Here is a 25,976-nt window from a genome sequence, read left to right as displayed (position 1 = left end):
GAAGCAGGCATCTCTAACCAACCATGAGAGCCTGGGGCCACGATGCAAACCCCCAATTCCAGTTGTGTTTTGACAAGGAACGCTTTTTTTATCTGCACTTATTTTATGGTGAATTTATTTCCATGCCATAAGATTTTGTTTCTTCAGTTTCTTCTGGGATATCTTTTTTCTTTTGTGCAACCTCCTCTTCTGGCTTTGGAACAATCTGTTCCTTTTCAGTGAGGATCATCTCGATGTAGCAGGGGGAGCTCATGTACGGGTTAATCCAGGCATGAGCTTTGAAAATTTGTTGGTGCGTCTAAGGTTTTTTGTTACCTTATCTAAACCCTTCAGTTCAGCGTTACTCTCTGTATTTTTCAGCATGTGCAGCAAAAACTCAGCACTCTTTTTTGGCCACCGACCCTGTGTCCAGCCCCACTGTTTGGCCTGGGCGCACCTACCGACTCTCTACCACTGTACCATCAGAATGGGACACACTGTTCCACCACTGTACCATCAGAATGGGACACACTGTTCCACCACTGTACCATCGGAATGGGACACACTGTTCCACCACTGTACCATCGGAATGGGACACACTGTTCCACCACTGTACCATCGGAATGGGACACACTGTTCCACCACTGTACCATCGGAATGGGACACACTGTTCCACCACTGTACCATCAGAATGGGACACACTGTTCCACCACTGTACCATCGGAATGGGACACACTGTTCCACCACTGTACCATCGAAATGGGACACACTGTTCCACTACTGTACCATCGGAATGGGACACACTGTTCCACCACTGTACCATCGGAATGGGACACACTGTTCCACTACTGTACCATCGGAATGGGACACACTGTTCCACTACTGTACCATCGGAATGGGACACACTGTTCCACCACTGTACCATCGGAATGGGACACACTGTTCCACCGCTGTACCATCGGAATGGGACCCATTGCATCTTTAAAGTGATATCTTTCAGATATTTGGTGGCTTTTCAGATGTGCAGACCCTTGGCCTGGGCAGTTCCACGGGTGTTCTTAAAGTGAACCCGAAGGTTTGATCCTCTTGATTTGCATGATTTTGTAGGGTTTTCTGGGTCAAGAGAGTAGTGAACCATCTTCACAGGTTCAGGCTGCTTACAGGAACAGCTTGATAAGGAATCGTACATCCTAAGTAGCCACATCCATCCTGCCACTATCAATAAAATGTCAGCCTTCTGAGGGGTCCCAGGCCAGATATGGGAGCTGTGAAGCAAGAGGCTAAACTGTAGACCCCTTCGGATCGTGTCCCTTGTGGAGCCTGGTGTGGTCACCCACACTTCCTCTCTGTATCAGTAAGTATATCTTTTTCTTAATTCTGCCATGTGGAGTAAGTAGAAATGGGCATTTGACTGAACCAATTCTATTTTGGTGCCGCAGACCCTGTCAAAGCATTGCCTTTAGTATCTTTCCATATGTAAGCTGCCTCCAATTCCAGGGGTGGGGTATGCACAATCAGCCACCAATACACTCCTGGTGGAAGGCATCAAGCCCAGAATAAATTTGCAGATATTCACTGGCTGTTTCCCAAAGCCTTGGATTGGTCTTAGTGGTAGAAATCAATTTTCCCAAATTCCCTAAACAGAGAGGCACGGTCAGATAGGAAAAGAAGCTAAAAATAATCGTCACTGTTGGACATTCTCGCCACTTTTAAATAGAAGGCAGCATTGCCTTTTAAAGGCAAAAAGGGACAGCTGTATAGACAGGGATAAAATCAGCCGAGCTCAGAAAGGCACAGACCTGGGAAGTGTAAGAACACTCTTTCTATTAGCATCGCAAGGAAACTGCAATTGTAACAAGCAAGGGCTGCCAGTGCCCATCTCATCTTCCCCATCTAGCCTTGTCTCCTCCTGCACGGAGTGGACATTCCTGGAATGGGGACAGCTACTCTCTTCCACCCATGTGCGAGCATGCACGTGTTGTGTAGGTAGGTAATGGCCATTTCAAAAAGCAGAGTCCTCACTCTGGATTCTCACCCCAGCTATGGGATACGAATGTAAATAGCCCAGCTTCCCCCCTTTGGTGGAGCAACCTGAGTGCGTTCCAGCATCTCAGAAGGCTCCTGGCAAGATTAAACCCCACCTGACCACTGCAGGGGCCTGTTCATTACACACTGGTTTTTCCTCCCTTATTTCTCCCTTCTCTGCTAACATCCTTCGCCTTTCAAATTACCAGCCTCTCCATGCTTTTGAGTTAACTTTGGAGACCTGAGTCAAGAGTATTTTCTGACATGGATTTGGTCTGGGACACTCAATGCCCATGCCATCCCCGCAGGGCCCTGTCACTGTTAACACTAGTCCAGTCTTAAAACTCACATGGACAGAAACAAAGCCCCCAATAGTTTTCCTTCAAGAAGGTACAAGGATAGGCTGATTTCCCACAAGTGCCACCTGACCTACCAAGTTATATGGCAAACACAGCCTCATGCTTATGGGCACACCCATAGGAAAGATTAGCAACGATTTCGATGTTGAATGAATCACCGATGGAAACTACGGTAGGCGTGTTAGAAAAGAAATTAACAAGGGTCAAAGTGTCTTCTGGCCATGATGGGCTCACGAGCTCACTGCAGCTGCCGCTGCCTGCACAAGATCAAGCCAGGCTACATTCCAGCACGCAGGTGGGAAACTCCTAAGCTCCCACCCCTCGCGGAGGAGCTGTTGACAGCCAATGGGTGCTAAAGGGTGTGGCCCTGGTAGGAAGCCCAACCACACTCCAATAGATGCGCCCACATTGATGGGGATATAGGCAACACTAACTGAACCAAGTGGGTTAAAAAAAAAAAAAAGACATGAAATTGTGGAGTGAACCCATGAGGACATTAAGTGGGGAATATGTCACTCTCAACCAGTAACAGATGGAAAAGATTCAGTAGAAAGAAACCGGCATATCTATTTTCTAGAATAAGCATTATCAGGAACACGTTTGTTATTCATAATACATTTTACAACTATGAGACATGACTAACAGAAAGCTCCAACTTGCCTTGTTATAAAACAGTGATTGCAGCTTGGGGACCTTGGGAGAGAGTTGAAGGGGAGGGGAGAGGCAGGGAGAGGAGCAGAGAAAAATGCAGAGATCAATAAAAATCAATTTTAAAAAAGTGACTGCTGCATTGAATAGCCTCCTTCTCAAATCACCAAAATGTTTACTAGGTGTTCCCAAGGCATGGCTGCTCCCACAAGCCCCGGCTAAGAGCACATTTTTGTTTTTGCAGTCCTAAGAACTGAACCTGTGTCCTAATGAATATTCACACTCGGCTACCAAGCAGCACCCCAGCTCTTGATGTCCTTCAGAATGGTCTATGTTGCTCAAATTATCCTTGACGAACCCTGCATTCCACATTGGTCCATAAGCTAATGATCCTCCTGTCTGTTAGAATTTTAGGCCAGTTTTCAGCAAAGTAATACTTATAACCCTCAACTCTAAGGGATCCCCAACCGCCTACTTCAGAGAGCTGCACTCACTTGTTAATCCTTTAGCAAGACTGGTTTCCTTGTTATCTAGTGACCACTAGGCTCACAGTGGGGACAGGAAAGTTTTCTGTTGACCTTGGCTAGCCTGTCTTAGGCAGACTTTGTACCTGGTTTTCCAGGTGTGGCTTTCAATAGTCCCACCTCATTCTGCAATAATTAGGAAACTCTACCTTAGAGCAATGACCTCATGTAAGAATCCCAAGCCCCCTGCCCCCGAGCAGCAGTCCTCTAGTGTTACACTGCATCTCAGTCTGGCTTTTCTTCCTTTGATAGCAATCATTCTTTGCCGGTCCTCTGCCTGGGTGGGGAGGGGGGAGTTTTGTCAGATGTAGGAAGGGTGAAAAAATGGTGTGTGCAGCTTTTCCCCACAGCGAGTAGGTAGGGTTTGGATCTGTCCCCAGTTACCTCCTGTGTGCCTGAACCCTTACTAGGGTTGGCAGGTGCTCTGCCCTGCTTTTCCCAGGTATGATGGGCCTTCAGTTCTGAGAGGCACATCCTTAACTGAGCCTTCCACCTACCCCAAAGACACAATAGTCCACACACAGCCTTTAAATATTTATATAATGACCTACACAGTGAACTACAGGCAACCAAGGAGTGCAGAAAGCGAGTAAAAATGGTCTCCAGGAAAAGCACACCAACTGGTTATCCAACGCCAGGTGAGCGTGCACACATGCACGTACCGAGCACACATGACAATGAATAAAAGAGAGGCCATACATTTGAAAAAGAGAGCAAGACATGGAGGGCTCAAGGAGAGGAAAGGTAAGAGGAAATGATATATTATAATCTTAAAAAAGAAAAAAACAAAAAAAACAAGCCAGTGGCATACACTTCTAATCCCAGCAGAGTAGAAGCGGGCGAATCAAGGCCATCCTGGTAAATTCCAGGACAGCCAAAGATACCTAGAGAGCCGGGCGGTGGTGGCGCACGCCTTTAATCCCAGCACTCGGGAGGCAGAGGCAGGCGGATCTCTGTGAGTTCGAGACCAGCCTGGTCTACAAGAGATAGTTCCAGGACAGGCTCCAAAGCCACAGAGAAACCCTGTCTCGAAAAACAAACAAACAAACAAACAAACAAACAAAAGATACATAGAGAAATTCTATCCCAAAGAAAAAGAAAAAAAGAAAGAAAATAAATAAAAAGTAAGAATTTGTAATGTCATGTCTGCTAATGTTTCTTTTATGCTGTGGGGATGGTGGCTCCTTTCCTCTGTGTCCTTTTTCTCCTTGAGGCTTACCATTCCTTGGGATTCAGCTGATATGTCTTGTAATCTCACCCTCAGTTGTTCAGCAAGTGGTAATTTTATAGATCACCCAGTTCTTGTTAAACTAATAAACATCTCAAGGCCATTACAGTTTCTTTTGAAGAACTGATTACCAAAGTTCATCCTCATTAGCCTCAAATTATTATTTCCATCATTGCATTTTCTAAAACCTGTAGTTATTTTTGCATTGTCTGGTAGACCTTAGCCCCATGAAAAACGTTGTCTCAATCATCACGGAGATTTGGCTCATATTCACACAAATATAAAATAAACCACCAAATCCTCTCACTTTAAATCACCTCTAGATTATTTGTAATACCAAATAAAGTTGTTAATATCTCATAAATGGTTGCTTATCAGGGAATAATGGCAAGGAAAATCTGTGCATGGTCAGTATAGATAAAATATTTTTCCAAATCTTTTGATAAGCAGCTAGTTGAATTCACATACATTGCCCCACAGGTATGAAGGACCAATGCTTTATCTCTTCATTATGTAATCCCTGTACCACAGACAACACAGTACTCAGAAATGAATGGGATGCTATACATGGCATGTATGCATGCTTTCTGACTATTTAAATGCCCACAGAATGTAAGGAACAGAGAGAGAAGAGGGGCAGGAACTCAGACATAAACTAGGGGATCATGTTCATAACTACCTACCAATTTCCATTTGTAATCTGCATGGGAAAATATATCTGCAATATCAAACAGGCTCAAAAACATAAGGAACGAATGAAAGACAGATCCTAAGCCACCCTTCAATTAAGTTCTAAGGAAAGCTGAAATAAATAGCAAAATATGGATCCATAATTCCTTATTATTTATTTTCCTCTTACAAAAGACAACTTGGACAAATAAATATAAAATGGTATATGTCATATTTAGAAATGGCCAAAGACACATTTTCTTGGTATTCCTCACCAGAATACACTAATAAAATCTTCAGAAACACATTCATCTTTCCTACCACCCACTTTTTTTGTCTTAAAAAAAGTCAATTCTTTTACTTCTCCACAATTTTTAACAATGAATTATCAAAATAAGTGATCGAACACTACTCAGAGACAAAGATTTTTAAATGAAAAGTTTTAAAAATACATGTGTGTACACACACAATATGATGTTGCACAGAAACTCGAACTAATGAATAATACAAGATTAATTTCCTAGGTAGCATGTCACAATTCTCCCGAAGTGTGAATAACCACCAGAAAGCCCAAAGCCAAGAGCCAACATAGTAAATCAACATGCAGTCAGAATCCTATGAGAGTCATATCAGGGCTCAGCGGTGGAGTTGACAATTCAGTCTCTTCACAGTGGGAGACGATGCTTCCTGATGGATTCAGGTCATGTCCCCTCCTGAGACACAGATACATCACTGCTGCTGAGGTCACAATTTGGGGCAATTTAGGAATCCAAATTTAGCTCGAGCATGTATCTCCAGTAGGAAATTGAAGACAGACAGTATAAATGGGAGCTCAGTGGAACCTGCCTGCAGTGCTCTTTTATTTCCCTTTAAGGCTACAGAAAATCTGACCATATGCAAGGAAATTAATTCTCATCATAAAAATATCCCTACAATAGCCAAGGCGTCCAGTCAGGTTCCACATGGAGTATGCTGTACCGCATTCTATTCCGAGGGCGTATTTTGTGAGTCCGCAGGGTTAGGATCAATTCTTTCTGGGAATATTAGCTTCTCATAAACTGCTTCCTTGATTGGTAAATATTGTGATATTTCGTTAGGTTCCGTGAAGAGGGAAGGTGGAACATGCTAGGGAAAACACAAAATCCTATTAGTATATTCTTTGTTTTCTTTTTTTGTTTGTTTAGTTTTGGTTTTTCGAGACAGGGTTTCTCTGTAGCTATGGAGCATGTCCTCCATAAAAAAACCAAAAAAAAAAAAAGAATTGGTCTAGACAATTTCTGAAATCTTATAGTTCAAACATTTACAAAGGATGCCAATTTCAAAATCAGGGACATCACATACATAAGGAGCATCATTAAGTTCTCCCCCAAATAACAGGTATTTGTCAGCGGGGCCATGATGGCACATGCCTTTAATCCCAGCACTCAGGAGGCAGAGGCAGGCAGATCACTGTGCGTTCAAAGCTAGGCTGGTCTACAGAGAAAGTTCCAGGAAAGGCTCCAAAGCTACAGAGAAACCCTGTCTCGGAAAACCAAAACCAACCAACCAAACCAGGTATCTGTCGTTACTGAATCACTGTGTTGTGAATGATCTTTGGGGAACTCAGGGTCATGTAATTTACAGTGAGTGCTACCGTAAGTGCTGAAAGAATGACACACTTTGACCAAATCCTTCCCTGGTTCCTGTTGAGTAACTTGAAAGACAAGTCTTGAATAAAGAGTCCAGTTCACAGTCTATAACAGAAGCTAGTAATTATTCTAACCAAGTGTATTCTGTATTTGGACAGAAGTAAATACTACAGGTAAAAAAAAGAAAAGAAAAAAATACTAAGTTTGTAGAAAGGCACTACCTTCTAAGTCACTCATTACAAAATCCAAGTACTAAGTAAGAGTCTCACAAGTAAAATATATGGGAAAATTATGCCAGAATACACAAGCCAGGGTACAGAATGACCAGTTTCTGGAAGAAAAAGGAATGTGTAAAAATATAAACATAGAGCTGGGCGGTGATGGCGCACACCTTTAATCCCAGCACTCACGAGGCAGAGGCAGGCAGTTCTCTGTGAGTTCAAGACCAGTCTGGTCTACAGAGCAAGTTCCAGGACAGTTAGGGCTGTTAAACAGAGAAACCATGTCTCGAAAAAACCAATGTGCGCACACACACACAATCGTATAACATACAAATAACAAATAACAACACATACAAATAACATACAGACTGAACAAGTTGTATTTATGTATTAAGAAACCCACACATACAAGAACTACAAAAAGAGGCCATGAATTTCAAAGAGTAAGGGGAGGAGGACAGAAAGGAGAAATTTATGGAACTATATAGAATAATCACAAAAAATAAAAAAAAAATTAAAAAAAAATCTAGACTAGTAAGGTGTTAAGTTAGAGGAACATCCAGTGGCACCAGCTGCAGCTATGGGACTCAGATCATGGCATCTCTGGGTCTTAGCTTCTTCAGAACAAACAGTGGAGATCACATGAAAGACAGCTAAGAAACCCAACAACTCCAAATGTCCGGGTACCCGAGACCAGCTCAGAAGAGATGCATGCCCTCAGCAGACTCGCTCTACAGAGCCCTGAGCATGAGCACATTTACAGATGTAAATTTAAATGAACAAGATTAGTGGGATGCCAGATTTAAAATGAATCATTAAAACTCGAGTATTTACCATTAAATTAGCAATTTTGCTCTCTCGTGATGTATATTCTCGTAACATGTAGGTCTTGTCAGCCTATGTTTAAAAATAAAAAAAAATTACAATATATTTATAAACTGATTTTACATATTCCTTCCTATAAAACAGACTGTCTACATTTTAGGACAGGTTGTAAGAGAAGCATGAAGTCTGATAAAAGCATTTGGCTCTACATTAAGAAACATTTTTAATTATCAAAAAGAATTCTGAAATACTATTTCCTATCCCTATAAATACAGCAACTCCAGATATACACAGGTAAGCAGACTTGATTATTACCATGCTAACATACAAGCACACAAAGGCTGCCCTTTGATGAGACATATCTATGTACAATAAAAATATAGAGATACATACTTACAGGCTTTGGATTTTAAATGAAATCTTTTAAAGCTATCTTATATTTTCACTGGCTTCCTCATTTCCAAAAAACGACAACAAAATTTTTTTCTTTTTTAAATTCTTTTCCTAGTCCCACAAATATTTTGCCAAATTCCTTACTTTACCAGAAGCAGGTAGACCTCTGAGTTCAAGACCAGCCTGGTCTCATAACAAGTCCCAGAACCAACAATTACAGAGTAAAATACCCTGACTCAAAAAAAACAAGACAACAAAACAAACCACAGCTGGTAGTACATCCAGAAAGCACTAGAGGGCAGCTAGCTAGGATAGCACATAAATGTAGCCACGGTACTTGTAAGTCTGAGGCAGGGAGTTTAAGGCCAGCCTGAGCTATACAGTAAAACACTGGGTGGGTCTACGGGGAAGCCACTCCTGATGGTGCATGTTCATAATCTCAGCATTTGGAGGGTGATACATGCCTCTAATCCCAGCATTTGGAAGGCAGAGGCAGACAGATCTCTTAAGTTTAAGGTGAGCCTGGTCTATAGAGTGAGCACCAGGACAACCAGGTTTCAAAAAACAAAACAAACAAATAAAATAAAAAAAAAAATTAGAAACCCACCCTTCTGTAGTCAGTTTTTCCCATTTAAGACTTTCACGGTTAGGTTAAAAGAACTGCATTTTGGGGCTAGAGAAATGGCTCAGTGGTTAAGAGCATTGACTGTTCTTCCAGAGGACCCAGGTTCAATTCCCAGCACCCACATGGCAGCTCACAACTGTCTGTAACTCCAATATCTGACACCTTCACATAGGCATATATGCAGGCAAAACACCAATACACATAAAATAAAAGAACTGCATTTTGCCAAGAGACAGGCAGATATCTCTGAGTTTGAGGAAGCAATAGTAAGCTCTAGGATAGCCAGAGATATAGTGAGATCCTATCTTTTAAAAAAAAAAAAAAAAAAAAGGAAGGAAGGAAGGAAAAAGAAAACTAGGATTAATTTTCTTTTAGGATAATACTTTTCAATATAGAAACCTACAAAACTATACTCCTTTAAGGTTTCAGTCTTTTATAGCAATAAAAAGACAAGAAAAAAATTAATGCTCACCATAAAAAATATAAAAGTTTAAATAAGAAAAATAAAATATCAATCATAGCTACTTCTGATAACACAGCCTTTCCCATTTCAAAGCCTCTGTAAAAAAAAATCTTAAATAGGGTCACACTGAACTTTTAAAACTCACTGAGATGGGCACCTTTCCAAAGTAGCTCAATTTAATTCTTTACCGTCAATGTTGATGGGCATGTATTTTTCTGCTGCTACTGTATGGATACAAACGGCTTAATCAAATTTATTAAGTTCCTTCAAGTTGTGAATGTTCAAGTATATACAACTCTGATCAACTACATGATAAATATAAATTACTGTGTAATAGAACCTTGTAGGATAAATTTATAAAATTAAGCTTAAACATAGTATTTTTGAGATTTAAATTTCACTATAAGAAAAATGTAATACTTTGGCTTTCTTATACAAAGGGAAATGGCCAACAGATGTGGTAAGGCATGCCTTTGATCCCAGCAGAGGTAGGCAGTTCTAAGAGACCAGCCTGAACATACTGATTTCTAGGGCTACATAACAGAGGAAGAAGGAGAGAGAGAGAAAAAGAGAGAGAGAGAGAGAGAGAGAGAGAAGAAAGAGGCCAATCACAGTCATTGTAATGTTTCAAGGGGAAAACAAATGTCTAATTCTTCAACCTGTGTGATCCCAATTCTGAATTTAAATATTCAGGAATGACAAGCTGTTCTAAAGATATTGGACAATTCTTAGGACTCAATTTAAACTCACCTATCCTTCCTTTTAACACTGTTTAAACCTGTTACTTCAGACAGAAGAAAGCACTTTCCGCCTTTAGAATAACTACCAAGTGATCGTGTGATACAAACTTCAGGAGGCAGCTTAAGTGGGATTTCTAACATCAGGACAGTCTATAGTAATACTATCAATAAAGGTTACAAGCTAAGGAGCAGCGTTCACAAAACTTTTGAACAAAGCATCACTCATACCCAGAAAGAGTTTTTAATAAAACATTTTTGATTACCAGAACTTTAAAAAAAGGGGGGGGGGGGACACAGTTTGACAATAACATGTAGTCAGTAAACTTAAAAACACTCAAGTTTTGGGTTAATGGATGATCATTTAACAAGAATCATTACTTAATCTCAAAAGCTAAGTGAGCACGAAACACAAACAGGCTTGATATCAGTTAGTGAACTCATTAGATGAGTGCCCATACCTCATGGTAAAGCCTTGTGTCATTCATTCTGATAAGCACCCCATCAATTCTCAAGAAAAACCGCAACAGCAGAAAAAAGCTGGAAGGCATTACTCTCTAGGGGGATAAAAACAGTACATTAAAATGTTAATGAAAATTAAATACTTTGTTTCTTTATGAAAAGAAAAAAAGAGAATCACTGAAAGAAAGCTATAAAGATGCTCCCTGGTATATGGCTACATCCTAAAAGCCTTCAAAAATACCTATCCAAGATGCTCTAAACAGATCTGACCCATTTGATAATATAGCTCACAATGCAAGGACAGAGTAAATGTCACGTGTTTCCAGTCGCACAGCTGTATTTCTATGGACTGCCCAGAATCTAGAGTATCATACCATACATTGATGACATGGAAAAGGTAAAATTCAAATCCCAAAATAGAGTTAAGAATGAATGTTTATCACTTTCCCAACATAAAGCCATATAATGATAAGATAAAGCAGTCCAAATCAGGGACCAACTAGACAGAGGTTCTCTGCCTTAGCTCCACCTGGCCTCCCAGCCTTGGGAAGGTTATTTACCATGGTTTGCCTCTCAAACTCACAACAACCGGTAACTCCAGTTCCAGGGGATGCAACACCCTTTCTGACTTTCAAGGGCACCAGGCAAGCAGGTGGTGCATGAGAACAAAACATTCATACACATAAAATAAATCTAAAAATAAGCAAGGCATCCAACAGGCTACCTGCAGACCCTAGAAATAACATTTTTTAGCTATAGTTTTCATTCATTTAAGTTAAATAAGATAACCCATAAAGTAGCCAGGCAAGTCTATTTTTTTAAAAAAAAGACTAATATATCCTTATTTTTCATAAATTTCATAAAAACTATTAACTAAGATGTTTAGACACAAAAGAAATTTTACATGCTACAATGCTATGAACAGAAGAATGATCAATTTAACAATCACAATACTCACAATTTTCACACTCAGGCTGGAAACTCCATGATCATGTAATTCATCTTCAAACAAGAGAACTTCTTCAAAAAATTTAATCTGCTCTCTAGCTTTCAATTTCTCTGTATCTATGTGATCTGTTGTGGGCACAACCTGGAATACACAATTTTAAATGAAGTTTTAGTATAAAGAGCTAGAGTTGCAAGAAAAATTTACCATTTTCTCTGCATAACAACAGCATACAGTTCTAAATTTGGATCTAATTAGTAGACACTGAAAGATTAGAATTTGGGCCAGGTGGTGGTTGTGGTGCACCTCTTTAATCCCAGCACTTGGGAGACAAGAGGCAGGTGGATCTCTGTGAATTCAAGGCCTGCCTCGTCTACATTCCAGGACAGGTACCAAAGCTACACAGAGAAACCCTGTCTCTAAAACAAAACAACAACAAAAAAGATTAGATTCTGCTTCCACTTTGAAACTCTGAAAAGGGGGCTGGAGAGATGGCTCAGAGGTTAAGAGCACTGGCTGCTCTTCCAGAGGTCCTGAGTTCAATTCCCAGCAACCACATGGTGGCTTACAACCATCTATGATGAAATCTGGTGCCCTCTTCTGGTGTGCAGGCATACATGCAGACAGAATGCTGTATACATAATAAATAAATAAATCTTTAAAAAAAAATTAAACTGAAAAACACTATAGATAACTGGTATTCACTTCCTATCAGAATCCAACTGTACCATCTTCCAGAATATAATTAAGTATTCTGTTGTGAAGATGAAAAAAATCATCAACTGAAAACCAGCTATAAGAGGTAAGTGCAGTTTATACTTGCATATACTTATCCGGGACTGTTAAAATGGCATGTGCACCTCAGGGGTTGGGAAATACAGAGCCTGAAGCAAAAGCATGACAACCCGTGTCAATTCCCAGAACACACAGAAAAAGCCCGGAGTGGAGGCTCCCGCATGCAAGGCCAGGACTGGGGATACAGGTAACTCAACGATGTTAATGTAGTTCTAAACTATATATATATACTTAAATTGTTTTGCTTGTTTTAAAGCATTAATATGCTAGGTAGGATACACATGATGACACTATGTTGATAGTCACACACCCAAATATTTTAAACGTATTTTTTGTTAATCCTTTTGGAAGCTCGCATCATGCACCCCAATCCCCCTCATTTTCTAGACCCTCCGTAGTTGCTCTTCATGCCTGTAGCAACCCCCAAAAGAAAATTTAAAAAGAAATAAAAATAAAAGTATTAAAACAAACAAAAAACTCAACAAAAAAGCAAGACAAAAACAAACAAAATACATACTTAAAAATTGTTAAGCTGGTAAATTTGAAAACTCATGGACATGAAGCATACTTTAGGAAAAGGAAGAAACGTCTTCCGCAGGCACTGTTCTACAAAAGCTGCTTAGTTATTTAATCAAGAAGACAGCCATCTATAGGTATTTCACTACAGGTCAGGCACATATTGGACATTGAAATTTTTTCATTAATCATATTCTCACATCATCATCTTAGGGCCAACTAACAAATACAAAGCCAAACGTGAATCTAGTCAGGTTACTGTTAGCACAAATTTGTGAGTGGCTTTTTCTTATTATGTAATATAGTTCAAAGAATAAAAATTAAGGAACCAAAAAGGAGACAGCAATAAAATGCACACCCATATACACACAAGTGCCTCCAGTAACTACAAAACAAGGATTCGAAGGCAAGGACAGGTTCTGTTCTAATGCCTCATGTTCTGGAACTTTCGCTCTCTACAGAAAATATATTTACCAGCCGGGCAGTGGTGGCGCACGCCTTTAATCCCAGCACTGGGGAGGCAAAGACAGAAGGATCTCTGTGAGTTCGAGGCCAGCCTGGTCTACAAGAGCTAGTTCCAGGCCAGGCTCCAAAGCTACTGAGAAACTCTGTCTCGGGGGATATATATATTACACTCTTATACATACAAGGCTTTTGAACAGTTAATATTTTTTGTGTGTGTGTGCATGCATGTATGTAAATACACCATGTATATGTGGTGCCCTTTCAGGCCAGAAGAGGACATCAGGTACCTCGAGGAACTTAGGTTAACTTAGATTATAGAGAGCTGTGAGTCACCATGTGGGTGCTAGAAGCCAAACCTGGTCCTCTGCAAGAACGAGTGTTCTTAATCACTGAGCCGTCTCTCCAGCCCCTCAAGAGTATTATGAGGAAGATTTTAGAATTTAAAATGTCAACCAATATTATGCATACAAATTAAAAATAACAACAAAGGCCGGGCAATGGTAGTGTACACCTTTAATTCCAACACTCAGCAGGTGGAGGCAGTAGGATCTCTATGAGTTTGAGGCCAGTCTGGTCTACAGAGCGAGTTCCAGGACAGCCAAGTCAACACAGAGAAACTATTTTGAACTCCCCGCCAAATAAAAATAACAACAACAACAAAAAAAAAACCTTCATAAATTCCTATGGAACTGATCTACATATAACAAATGAACAAAACAGTAAGTTATGGGCAGTGTGTTATCCAAATCATAGTTTAAATACTTCATCTACAAAATGAGGATACTGGACCTACCTTACAACGTTGGTTATTTTGAGCACTAAAGAACAAAATTCTAATAATTTACCTGAAAACTTTTCCACCTAAACAAGTTTGTTTGTTTGTTTTTAGATTTATTTACTTTATATGTATGAGTGTTTGGCTTGCATGTATGTATGGCACCACATGCATTCCTGGTGTCCACAAGTGTCAGAACAGGACATCAGATCTCTTGAACTAGGGTTACAGATGGTTGTGAGCCACCATGTGAATGCTGAGAAATGAATCTGGGTCCTCTGCAAGAACAGTAAGTGCTCTTAACTGCTGAGCCATCTTTACAGCCTCAGTCATCCCATTAAAACAACAACAGAAAACCACATTCATCAACTTTAGACCATAAAGCATTCTGCCATTCCTGCTATTTCAATAAACAGTCACCTGCTACCTGAGACTCTATTGAGGTCTTCACTGTGTTAGAGGCACTGCATTAAATACTTTACACATGGGATCTGCCCTGCAACTGTTAGCGTCCATTTATCAAAATGATACTTTGCAAAAGATCAAACTGTAGGCAGTTGACTCAGGGGGCAAAGCCTATCTTAGAATCCCCAAATCTTCATAAGCCAGACAAAATAGTACACGTCTGCAGTGCTGGGCCTCCTACGGGTGGTGACAGGAGAATTCCCAGAAGCTCGCTGGACACAGAGCCTAGTATACATACACATCAGCAAAAAAATAAAAACCAACCAACAAAATAAAATAGAAAACCTGTCTCAAGCAAGATGAAAGACAAGAACCCATACCCAACCATGTCCTAATCTACACTGTGGCATATGTATATCCCTGACACACACACGAACAAGAGAGAGAAAGAGATAGAGAGATAGGGAGGAGGAGGGGGGAAGAGAGAGAGAGCGCGAGCAAATTGCTTTGCCAAGCTGGTGTATGATGATTTGAACCAAAGCCTATATTCTGACAAAGCCTGAGTACATCACTCATCACTACCAGAGTGGGAGATCACACTGACACTCTTCAATAACACCGTAGAAGAAATTATATCATAGGCGAATGTGTTGGTAAGAGAATACTGAGATACACAGTTCTGGCTCCTCCTATCAGGCTCCATCTCTGTTGCCTTGGTTCTTGCTATACTTACCGCTAATGCACCCTTTCCTAAGTGAATCCTTTTATAAAGCAATCATCACTATTGCATGAGATTTTAAAAAAAACTCCAATTTCCTCACTGCTGGCAACAAAGTATCAAATGACCTCAGCTCTCTGCAAACTTCAATCAGGGGCACAGAGACTACAGTCTGTAGAGTTCTCAAAATAAAAAAAACCCACCCCACTCTCTCATTGGACTATACAATGGTACACAGCAAAAGTTTAAGGTATGTCTGATGAAATGAATAAATGAGTAAACATGCATTTTCTCAAAAATTTTGTTTCTGTACTGGAAGCACACATAAAAATCTGGAGAAAAGAAACTAAGGATTAGTTTCAGACGGCATGGTGGCACACATCTGTAATCTCAGCACTCAAGAGGAAAAAGGCAAGCTATAAGATCTTAAAATGTAGCTAGCAGAGACCTTCCAACTCCACATTCTCAGTGTCCTTGCCACCAAGTGAAGCTCTTGAGCAAGATTACACAGACGCTGCTCTGCACTAACACAACACATTAAAAAACAACTATTCGTGCAAGAATTCTGCAATGGATAAGCACTACTGTTTTTTCAATTTAGTAACGAGGTGTCTTGATGAAATAAGTTACCTAAAGGGCCAGGTGTGGTGGTGCATGACTTTGATCCCAGTACAGGGGTGGTAGAGAAAGGCGAATCTTTCAGTTCAAGGCCAAACTGGACTATACAGAAAGCTCCGCCATTCAAAGGAAAGAAAAAAAGTAACTCATCGAAAATCATACCAGATAGCTGGCGGGGGTGGTGCATGCCTGCATGCCTTTAATGCCAGCATTTGGGAGGCAGAGACAGGCAGATCTCTGTGCATTTGAGGCCAACCTGGTCTAAAAGTGAGTTCTAGGACAGCCAGGACTATTGCACAGAGAAACCCTGTCTGGAAAAAGCCAACAAATAAATAATCATACCAAATTTATGCTCACTGAAAGCAGGATATGTTTTCTGTTCAACAGTTCTCTTTGTTCCTGTGTAAAACTCTAAGCTACTAACTAGCCACTTCTAAACCACCCAATAACACATTACCAAGGACAGATGCTTAACTTGATACTGCTAACACCAAGGCAAAGTAATAATGTTTTAAAGAACATTGTTTCTAAGCTGGGCAGTGGTGGCACATGCCTTTAATCACAGCACTCGGGAGGCAGAGGCACGCAGATCTGTGAGTTCGAGGCCAGCCTGGTCTACAAGAGCTAGTTCCAGGACAGGCTCCAAAGCCACAGAGAAAACCCTGTCTCGAAAAACCAAAGGGGGGAAAAAAAAAAAAAGAAAGAAAGAACATTGTTTCTAGGCAGGTTCTGGGGCATACCTATAGTTTCAGATGCTCAGGAGGCCCAGACAGCAGTGCCTGAGTCCAAAAGTTCAATGCCAGCCTCATAAGAGTCCATCTCAAAAAAAAAAAAGAAAAAGAAAAAAGAAAACTGGCTATATCTTGCTATATCCTTCTTTTATTTTCCACTAATAGGTAATTAATAAAACTAAATCCCCTCATATTATATTCTAAAGCCTGCCACAACTAAAAATAATCAGGATGAAAGCAGTAGGAAAATATAATAACCATAACTACATAACTAAAAGATCTAGTGCCGAGATTATCCAAAAAAATTAATGATTCATAAAACCAGAAAATTCAAATTTACCTTTAACTTAAGAGATTCTCCAAGTAACGTTCCTTTATAATCTGTTGTATAGGTCCAATCATAAGGTTTAATAACTTCTTTGGAGTGTTCACCCTCAGTCCTCAAATACCAAAACAAAAATGATGAGATTTAGAATATATATTATCAGTATTCATATGCACACCAACTTACACCATGTATTGTAATATAAATACCCTACTCATACACATACAATATAAAACATTCTATATTAAAGGCAAACACTGCATTCACTAGCATAAAACCTTTCTGTTTTCTGAACATTTAACTGTTGTCAGTGCTGAAGTAGCCTTTCTAGGTTGTCTTACACTGCCAAAGACATGACTTATATTTCTCTAAATGCAAATAACTGCTGATTTAACTAACAAAAAACAAAAACTAAACATTTTCTTAAGTTTTAATACTCCACAAATATTCAATAAAATTTACGAGAAAATGTTTCTCTTCAAAAACGGGAACATTAAAATACAATGGACTGACTGGATTAAAGGGTACTGGAAAGAAATGACACCTACATGGCTCAGCTCAAATGTATTTCAACTTAAATATTCAAACAGTGGTATAACCTTTATTTTATGGCTCAGAAAAATAAGCTTTAGGATAATACAGTTTTAAATTTTAATTCTAATAAAACACACACTTACTGAACACTTCTCTTCACGTTTGACCTGTAACCACCCGATTCTCACCTACTTTCCTGCCACTCTTCCGCACAAGCTACTTTAAGCATGCCTTGGTAGTTGTTTACACATCTTAGTGCATCTGTAGCATTGAACTCAATTCCAAAGCCAGAGCCATGCTGGATCCTTAGAACATTGTCTCCAAACATCATTTCAGGGAGGGAAGGCATATGCAGTTCATCAGCTAACCTACACATAAGCGAAGATCAGGGGATTATTTTAATTTTTTTATCATTTTACATACTTATCCCAGTTCCCACTCCCTTCTCCCCTCCCCCACTCACTCCTCAGGGTGAGGCCAGGGGAGATTATTTTCTCTTCACCACTGTCATTTCTGTTTCCTTTTCACCCCAACCCAATTCTGATTTACAGAAGCGTTCAATAGTACATGACTTAATAATAATCATGATGTTTAAAACAAACTATAAAACGCTTCTGTCACCTATTTGTTCGATCTTTATGGCACTACACTAGGTAAGAGACAGTGGTGCCACATGAAGAAAGCAAAGGGAGGAAACTGGTAGGGACTGCGGCATTAAAGATAGATCTACTCCAATTTCACTACTCGCAAAATGGGATCCTCAAAACCATTCTGCGAGCTGAGGAAAGCCCAGGAAGTTCAAAAGTACTTTTGTACTCTTGCTAGTATAATACCAGTCCTTTATGTCTAATGTGCTAGACCATATGCTTCACACATGCCTCAGACAACTGCACTAGAAGATAAACAAAACAGCCAGCATCACAAATCAGTTATATATACTGGGTTTGATGATGGGGATACCCACAGAAACAGCTGACCTGAGCTAGTGGGAGCTCACTGATTCTGGACTGACAGCGGGGGAACCTGCATAGGTCCCATCTAGGCCCTCTGATTGTGGGTGACAACTGTGTGGCTGGGGCAGTCTGTGGGGACACTGGCAGTAGGACCAGGATTTATCCCTAGTGCTTGAACTGACATTTTGGAGTCCATTCTCTTTGGAGGGAAATCTTGCTCATCCTAGATATAGGGGGGAGGGCCTCAAAATAATGTGTCAGACTTTGTTGACTCCCCATGGGGAAGCCTTACCCTTTCTGAGGAGTAGATGGGGGAGGGGGTGGAAAATGGGGGGAGTGGAAGAAGGGAGAAGGAACTGGGTTTGACAACTATGAACTACAACCAACAAGGAACAATGAATGCAAGGATCCAGTAGTGGCATATACCTTGCTGGTACCAACAGCTCTCTAATCGGCCACTCCACAGAGGAAATTGTAAGTGTACTGAAAACCTTGCCAACTACCTGGGGCTAGTGAGGCTATGGTTGTTAGAGAACCTACGACCACTGATACTTTACTAAGCCAGCATGATGCCTATAATACACACTCACACACACCACCACAACCAACAACAGCTAAAGAAAAAGAGGTCATGAATTTGAGAGAGCAAGTGGAGGATTACATGGGAGGGGTTGGCCAAAGGGGAGGGCAAAAATGATGCAATTATAGTTACTTTCAATAAATAAATATATTAGTTTTGTTTTTTTTTAAACCTGTGTTTAAAAGTCCCAGTTAAAAGATTTTTTTTTTTTTTGATGCCTGAGGTTGAACTCAGGACCTTGCACATGCTAGGCACAGGACCACCTAGCTGCAACCCTAGCTTCTGTCACACTAAATGACAATTACTTATTCACTTCTGGAAAACAAAGCTGCACTGCCATACTCTATGACCCAATCACCTTGGTTACAACCTGAACTGGCAATTCAGGGATGAAAGTTCAACAACTCAACCAGAGACAATTATCCAGGGGCTGGCTAAAAACCCTGGAAACTTGGCCCAATATGCTTATTCTGGGTTGAATAATGACCAGTCATTACCGTGATTCTCTCCATTCTGAAACCTGAGTGAACACGCACAAGCAGCAAGTTCAAGAGACACAGGGTGAAACAGAAGAGAAGTTGCTAAGTAACAGAGAGAGGAGCAGGAAAGGTAGCAAGTCAAAGAGAAGGAGCAAAATTAGTAAAGTCTTCCACAGAAACTGTCCAAATTCTTTTAGACAGACAGACAGGCTTTATAGAGCAGGCAAATGTGTTTATTCCACTGTTTCAGAACTGATCTCTATCATCCCACCTAAAATAATGTCTCCTACGCAGTTACCTTGCTTTGTTTTTTATCACTTACTACTAACTGGCATTATAAAATACACAGTGAGTATATTAAAATACGTTAACATATATATGTGTGTGTATGTATATATAAAATTACATTCCTACCACTTCAAAAGACAACAAGTCTCACCGAGGTGTGGTGGTACACACCTTTAGTCCTAGCACTTGGACTAAGCAGACAGAGGTAGAAGCAGATCTCTGGGAAAGAAACCAGTCTGGTCTACATAACAATGAGGACTACTAAGAACTCAAGAACAAAGGCAATGGGTTTTTGATCCTACAGCGCACGTACTGGCTTTGTGGGAGCCTAGGCAGTTTGAATGCTCACCTTACTAGACCTGGATGGAGGTGGGTGGTCCTTGGACTTCCCACAGGGCAGGGAACCCTGATTGCTCTTTGGGCTGATGAGGGAGGGGGACTTGATTGGGGGAGAAGGAAGGAAATGGGAGGCAGTGGCAGGGAAGAGACAGAAATCTTTAATAAATAAATAATAAAAAAAAACAAGTTCTAGACCAACCAGAGCTACAACTGAGACCCTTTCTCAAAACAAAAAACACCATAAATGTAGGCATGGTGGTGCATACCTTTAATTCCAGCACCCAGGAGCCATAGGCAGGGAGATAACTGTAACTTTGAGACCAGCTTGATCCACATAGTGAGTTCTGGACCAGCCAGGAATACAATAAGATCTTGTCTAAAAACAAGCGAACAAAACCTGCAGACTTCTATCTTTCTCTCTCACATCTGAAAATCAACTAACACAAAGGTTCTGAGCAAGAAAGTACATTTTCCAGAGACCCTATGAACCAAATCTTACTGATTTTAGATGTTCCATAGATTGGTAGTTTAAAAAAAAATATGTAAAACTATCTATTGACCAGTTTTTATAGCAGAATTTACAATAAAGTATGCAGTATACAATTGGGTAACATTTTGCTCTTCATGTTGTTGACTTTCCTGGCTTCTGCTGAACCAGTAATACAAGATAAGAGCACACACAAGAAGCAAGAGCAAAGAAAACAGAAGGGACTAGGTGGGAATAAAAGATCAGCAGGAATCCGAGAGGAACAAGAGAGTAGCATGAGAAGTGTGAGTATGACTGAAACACATTATGTACATGCAGGAAAATGTCATCATGAAACCCATAATGTAACAATAGTCTTATAGAAAGTCAAGAAAAGATCTATGCACATTTATAATCTTTCCAATAGTTTTAAATTTATTTCCAATTAGACACACCAAACAAGTCTCGGTGTACATATTAAAATCAATTCATTTAAAAACATGTATGATCAAATAAAATAAGTTAGGTTTTAGAAGGAAGAAATACTGCTCCTTATGAGAAACATCTCATTTTAGGTCAAAGACCCATAGCAGTTTTTTTTTTTTTTAAGAGGGAGTTTAAATATCACCTAGAAGATGACTTAATGCACTACACTCCTATGTTCTGCTGAACTTTGTGTTTTTACATGATATCTATACCAATAATAGCTACAAAGATAATTAAGAATCTGTCACCTGTAAAAAAAAAAAACTCTTCTGGTAAAAATTTCAAGTTCTTAGCAATTTCAAAGTTGGCAATTAAAAAAAAAAAGGATGAAAACCAACACTTGCTTACAAGACTCTCTAGGCCCCTTTACATCCACCCCAAGGCCACAATCAAGCAAAACATTCTAAAAATTTAATCAGATTTATACTTTCTGACTCAGGATAGCTATACAAAATAACCAAGTAGTGAAAAGGTAATACTGAATGTCCAATTAAAATAAGTGGTTATTAGCCACCTATATGTAGGCAATGCTGGTGCACACCTTTAATCCCAGCATTCGGGAGACAGAGGTAGGTGAATCTGAGTTCAAAGCCAATCTGGTCTACAAGAGCTAATTCCAGGACAGGCTTGATAGCTACAACAAAACCCTGTCTCAAAAAACCAAAAAGTGGCTGGGCGGTGGTGGCGCACGCCTTTAATCCCAGCACTCGGGAGGCAGAGGCAGGCAGATCTCTGTGAGTTCGAGGCCAGCCTGGTCTACAAGAGCTAGTTCCAGGACAGGAACCAAAAGCTTACAAAAAAACCCTGTCTCGAAAAAAAAAAAAACAAAAACAAAAACCCAAAAAGTGGTAATTTGGGGGTGGGGGGCAATTTTGGGCGTGGGGTGGGGCAGGGTTTCCTGTAGTCCTAATTTTCTGTAACTCACTCTGTAGACCAATCTGGCCTCAATCACGATTTGCCTGCCTCTGCCTCAAGCGCTGGGATTAAACGCATGCACCACTACCACCCAGCTGCTATATTTTTCAATAAAAGGAAAAAAATAAATGGTTATACAGCTAGACATGATGACCCAAGTCTTTAATCCCAGCACTCAGGGAGGCAGCAGCTGGCAGGTCTTTGAGAGTTCCAGGGCAACAATTCAGAGAGAGACCCTAAATGTGTGGTGGCTCACACATTTAGTTCCAGCACTCAGGAGGCAGAGGCAAGCAGATCGCTTGTGTGTTAAGGCCAGTCTGGTCTATACAGTGAATTCCAGGACAACCAGGAGTATGCCAATCTCCTGTCTCAAAAAGCAAAAAACAATGAATCCACAAGAAATGGTTATATAAACTTGCTACCATACGATGAAATATTATAAAACCAGTGAAAATATTTAGGGAAAATGCTTAAGACATATATTAGGACAAAAACTGGGCACATACTGTCGACTTCACCTGTTGTGACTGCATGTTTTTAGGATGGTTAACAGTAAGATGGCATGTTTTCACCATGAAATTAGGTAAAATTTATTCTTTACTATTAGAGGATGGAAAATATTAAATACCTAAAAGATTAAATACAATAAAAGATTGATATCCATAAGAAGATTCTATAAAATCCAGGTTTTAACTACTTTCTTGAATTATACCAAATACATAAAAAAACAAACATAATTCCACAGGTTTTACTCAGTTTATCTGGAAAAATCTGGTCGTCCTAAAAATACTCCAGTTACATATGTAAAAGAATCACAACTACGTTGCGTCAAATGCTCTGTCTTCCAGCTCTATCAACTGTGCTCTCTATATGTAGTGCCTGTACTACAGGAAGGTACACGAGTAGAACATACACACACAGACAGAGACACGGGGACACAGGTCATCCTTGAAACAAGAATGCCAACTTTATTGTGCTCCAGAAAGCTTATATAGGGATCCTTAACTGAAAGCCACACCTCAGCTCCTGGGGATTTTCGGCTGTAAAACCCACCAGAATTCACTCCCCTGCTATCAGTAACTCACGAGGGTCTCGTGCTCAGAGCAGCTGCAGACACAGGAAAACAAGTTGTTTACTCTGTTCACTCCAGCAGGCAAAGAAAGTCAAGGGGCCAAGGACTGCAGCCCCCAACACTTGCTAAAGGTAAAGGGTAACATCAGAAATAAGGTGTTTGGGCCTTGTTTAGAATATTCCGGATTTATGGGCTAGAAAAGCAGTCCTAGGGTTAGAGCATTGTTGCTCTTGCAGAGAGGACTGGGTTCAGATCCCAGCACTATGGAGGCTTACTGCTATGATAACTCTCATTTCAGGGGATCCAGCTCCCCTCTTCTCAGGTACCAGGCCCACATAAAATGCACCAAACACTCATACACATACAATAAAAATAAGTCTATTAAAAACATTTTTAATTTAAAAATTTGAAACAATTTATGTTAAAAACCAGGGACTGTTTCTACATATGTAAATTTTAAATCTCTAAATAGGATCCTGCCATCACAGCTTCTCCATCATTGGCCATCAAATTGAAGCAGTTAATCTTCGTCCCTCCAATCGCTTTCTGGCCTCCTTTCCAGCAGCCCTCCAGCCCTTCAATCCATCGTCTACAACATCTCCAAGACACCTTCACTGCCAACCATAATGTCCTTTGCCAATCTGGGTAAAACTACACCTGGTGGCTATCAGATAAAACCCAACTCTAGTTCAAAACAGAACTCACTCTCCAAAGACACGGAAGGCAATTCTTCAAGCATACTCTGCCAGGTCGCTCCCAAAACTTTGTCAAGATACAATTCGGGCATCCCCAAATAGCTCAGAGCTTACTCTGACTGTGGGCTTTATTTGTCTACTCAGTCCCCAGACTTGAGCAAGATTCTGCCCAGGCAGGGCGGGTAGTGGCGCACGCCTTTATCCCAGCATCCGGGAGGCAGAGGCAGTCGGATCTCTGTGAGTTCGAGGCCAGCCTGGTCTATAAGGTGAGTTAGAGGAAAGCCAGGACTACACAGAGAGACACCCTGTCTTGAAAAAAAAAAAAAATAAACAAAAAAAGCTTCTGTCCCGATACATTGACCCCCCCACACACACACACACATCTCAAATCGCCCTGTCTATATACATCTTCATCCCCAAAAGGCACACAATTGAAACTGTGAACTCCTTGGGACTTTATCTTTCATCTTCCATATCTCGAGAGCTTTTCACAATACCTGACTTGCTAAAAGGAATAAAAGAAAAGAAAAAAGAAAATTAAAATCGCTCCGAGTCTGTATCTTCATCCTAAACAGTCACACAGTAATGTTAACGGTCTCGCAAACTCTGAAGTCTGGGGAACTTAATGGTTCAAGATCCGAATCTCAAGAGCCCACCACAGAAGCCCACACAGGCCAGAGGCTGAACATAAAAATCGTCCAGCCATCGCCCCGAGGCAAACCGGTCGTCCACGCCCAGAAAGGTGGCGCAGGCTTAGGTAAGAAGATAGGAGGGGCGATGGGGGGGGGGGGGGGAGGCCACCAAAACAGCAGCGCTCAGTCCAACCCAGCGAAGCGACGGTTTCAGCGAGCAGAGGTCGCGAGCTGGGGACAGGACCATTTCCTAAAGTTGTCACTCAACGGTCGGCTCAGAGGGACCGAACCTGCGGCCCCGAGAACCGCGTGAAGCTGCACCCAGCCCGCTAGACGCTCCCCGCCGCCGGCCCCGCAGCCTCACTTCTCCACATCCGCAGACTTCATGATGTGGGTCTTGGAGGCCGTCAGCTTCCAGGGCCCGAAGGAGAAGTCCTGGTGGCTGCTCTGGAAGCCGTGGATCATCATGGCAGAGCAGGTGCCGGCAGCAGCGGTCACAGCACGGCCCTCGCTAAAGCGCGGCTCCCGGGTTTGTCCGTTACCATCCCGGCCCCGCCCCTTGCCGCCGCGCCGTGGGCCCGCCCTTCCGCCGTCTCTTCCGCCCCTATCGGTTTTGCTTCCGGGGCCAGCGGCAGGGTCTGCGTCACTCGCGTCTTACGTGGTCGCTAGGGGGCGCGGCTTAGAGCGCCAGGGCGTTCTCACGGGCGCGTGCCTGGAAGTCTTCCGGTGACGTCATCCCAGAGCGGTTCGGGGAATACGTCTTTCTCGATCCACAGCTCCAGGCTTCTGTGTCTTACCTACTCCTTTTTTTCTTGTTTTGTTTTGTTTTTTTTGAGGTGGGGGTTCTCTATCCTGTCCTCGAACTAGCTTTCGTAGACCAGGCTGGCCTCGAACTCAGAGACCCGCCTTCTTCTGCCTCCCGAGTGCTGGCATTAAAGGCTTGCGCCCCCGCCTGGCTCTCACCTACCCCTTATACAGGCCTCTAAGCTGCTCCTCACTTCGTGCGTTATGGTAATTAGGACGTGCCCTACGCCCCTAGCGTAGGTCCAGCTAGGAGGTCCAGCACCAACACGATATATATCCGCGGTCCTCGAGCCAGTGACTGATAGTGGCTCCACTGCGCACCTCCGTGGAAAAGCACTTAATTACCTTGCAAGCCGCCGAGGCCCTGTGTTCAGTTTTGTTTGTTTTTGTTTTTTCGAGACACGGTTTATGTAGCTTTGGAGCCTGTCCTGGAACTCTGTAGACCAGGCTAGCCTCGAACTCCAGAGATCCGCCTGCCTCTGCCTCCCAAGTGTTGGGATTAAAGGAGTGCGCCACCACCGCCCAGCCTCAACTCTTAGTACCACGAAGGGAGCGACAAAGTTTCTTTAGGATATCCTGAGACTTTTCTACCTGCACACAGGTGTAGTGGAAACAATGCTGGAAGCCTGGTGCTCCATCTGTGCTTGCAGTGC

General features: G+C 41.4%; 1 protein-coding gene across 1 annotated transcript; it reads right to left on the bottom strand.

The window, feature by feature from the left end:
- Positions 1 to 5,591: 5,591 nt before the first annotated feature.
- Positions 5,592 to 25,415, bottom strand: Tiprl (TOR signaling pathway regulator). Its single transcript, XM_041662254.1, has 7 exons — positions 24,884 to 25,415; positions 17,803 to 17,982; positions 17,096 to 17,195; positions 11,745 to 11,876; positions 10,786 to 10,881; positions 8,116 to 8,178; positions 5,592 to 6,557 (listed from the first exon to the last, which is right to left on the bottom strand). Exons 1-7 carry the CDS (start codon positions 24,985 to 24,987, stop codon positions 6,417 to 6,419), a joined length of 816 nt encoding a protein of 271 aa, XP_041518188.1. The 5' UTR covers positions 24,988 to 25,415; the 3' UTR covers positions 5,592 to 6,416.
- Positions 25,416 to 25,976: the final 561 nt, after the last annotated feature.

The sequence above is a fragment of the Microtus oregoni genome, unplaced genomic scaffold, assembly GCF_018167655.1.
Source record: "Microtus oregoni isolate MIOR12 unplaced genomic scaffold, Mior012 000013F_ref0000133, whole genome shotgun sequence".
NCBI lineage: Eukaryota > Metazoa > Chordata > Mammalia > Rodentia > Cricetidae > Microtus > Microtus oregoni.
This window is presented reverse-complemented; position numbering and strand designations above follow the sequence as displayed.

What these genes read in the sequence shown, in the direction of transcription:
- Tiprl (XM_041662254.1), bottom strand. Translation starts at nt 24,987, where the DNA reads ATGATGATCCACGGCTTCCAGAGCAGCCACCAGGACTTCTCCTTCGGG. An exon ending in GAAGAGTGGCAGGAAAGTAG is followed by an intron (nt 17,196 to 17,802) that starts GTGAGAATCGGG and finishes TTGGTATTTGAG; the next exon opens with GACTGAGGGTGAACACTCCA. An exon ending in CCAGCCTGAGTGTGAAAATT is followed by an intron (nt 10,882 to 11,744) that starts GTGAGTATTGTG and finishes TTATCCCCCTAG; the next exon opens with AGAGTAATGCCTTCCAGCTT.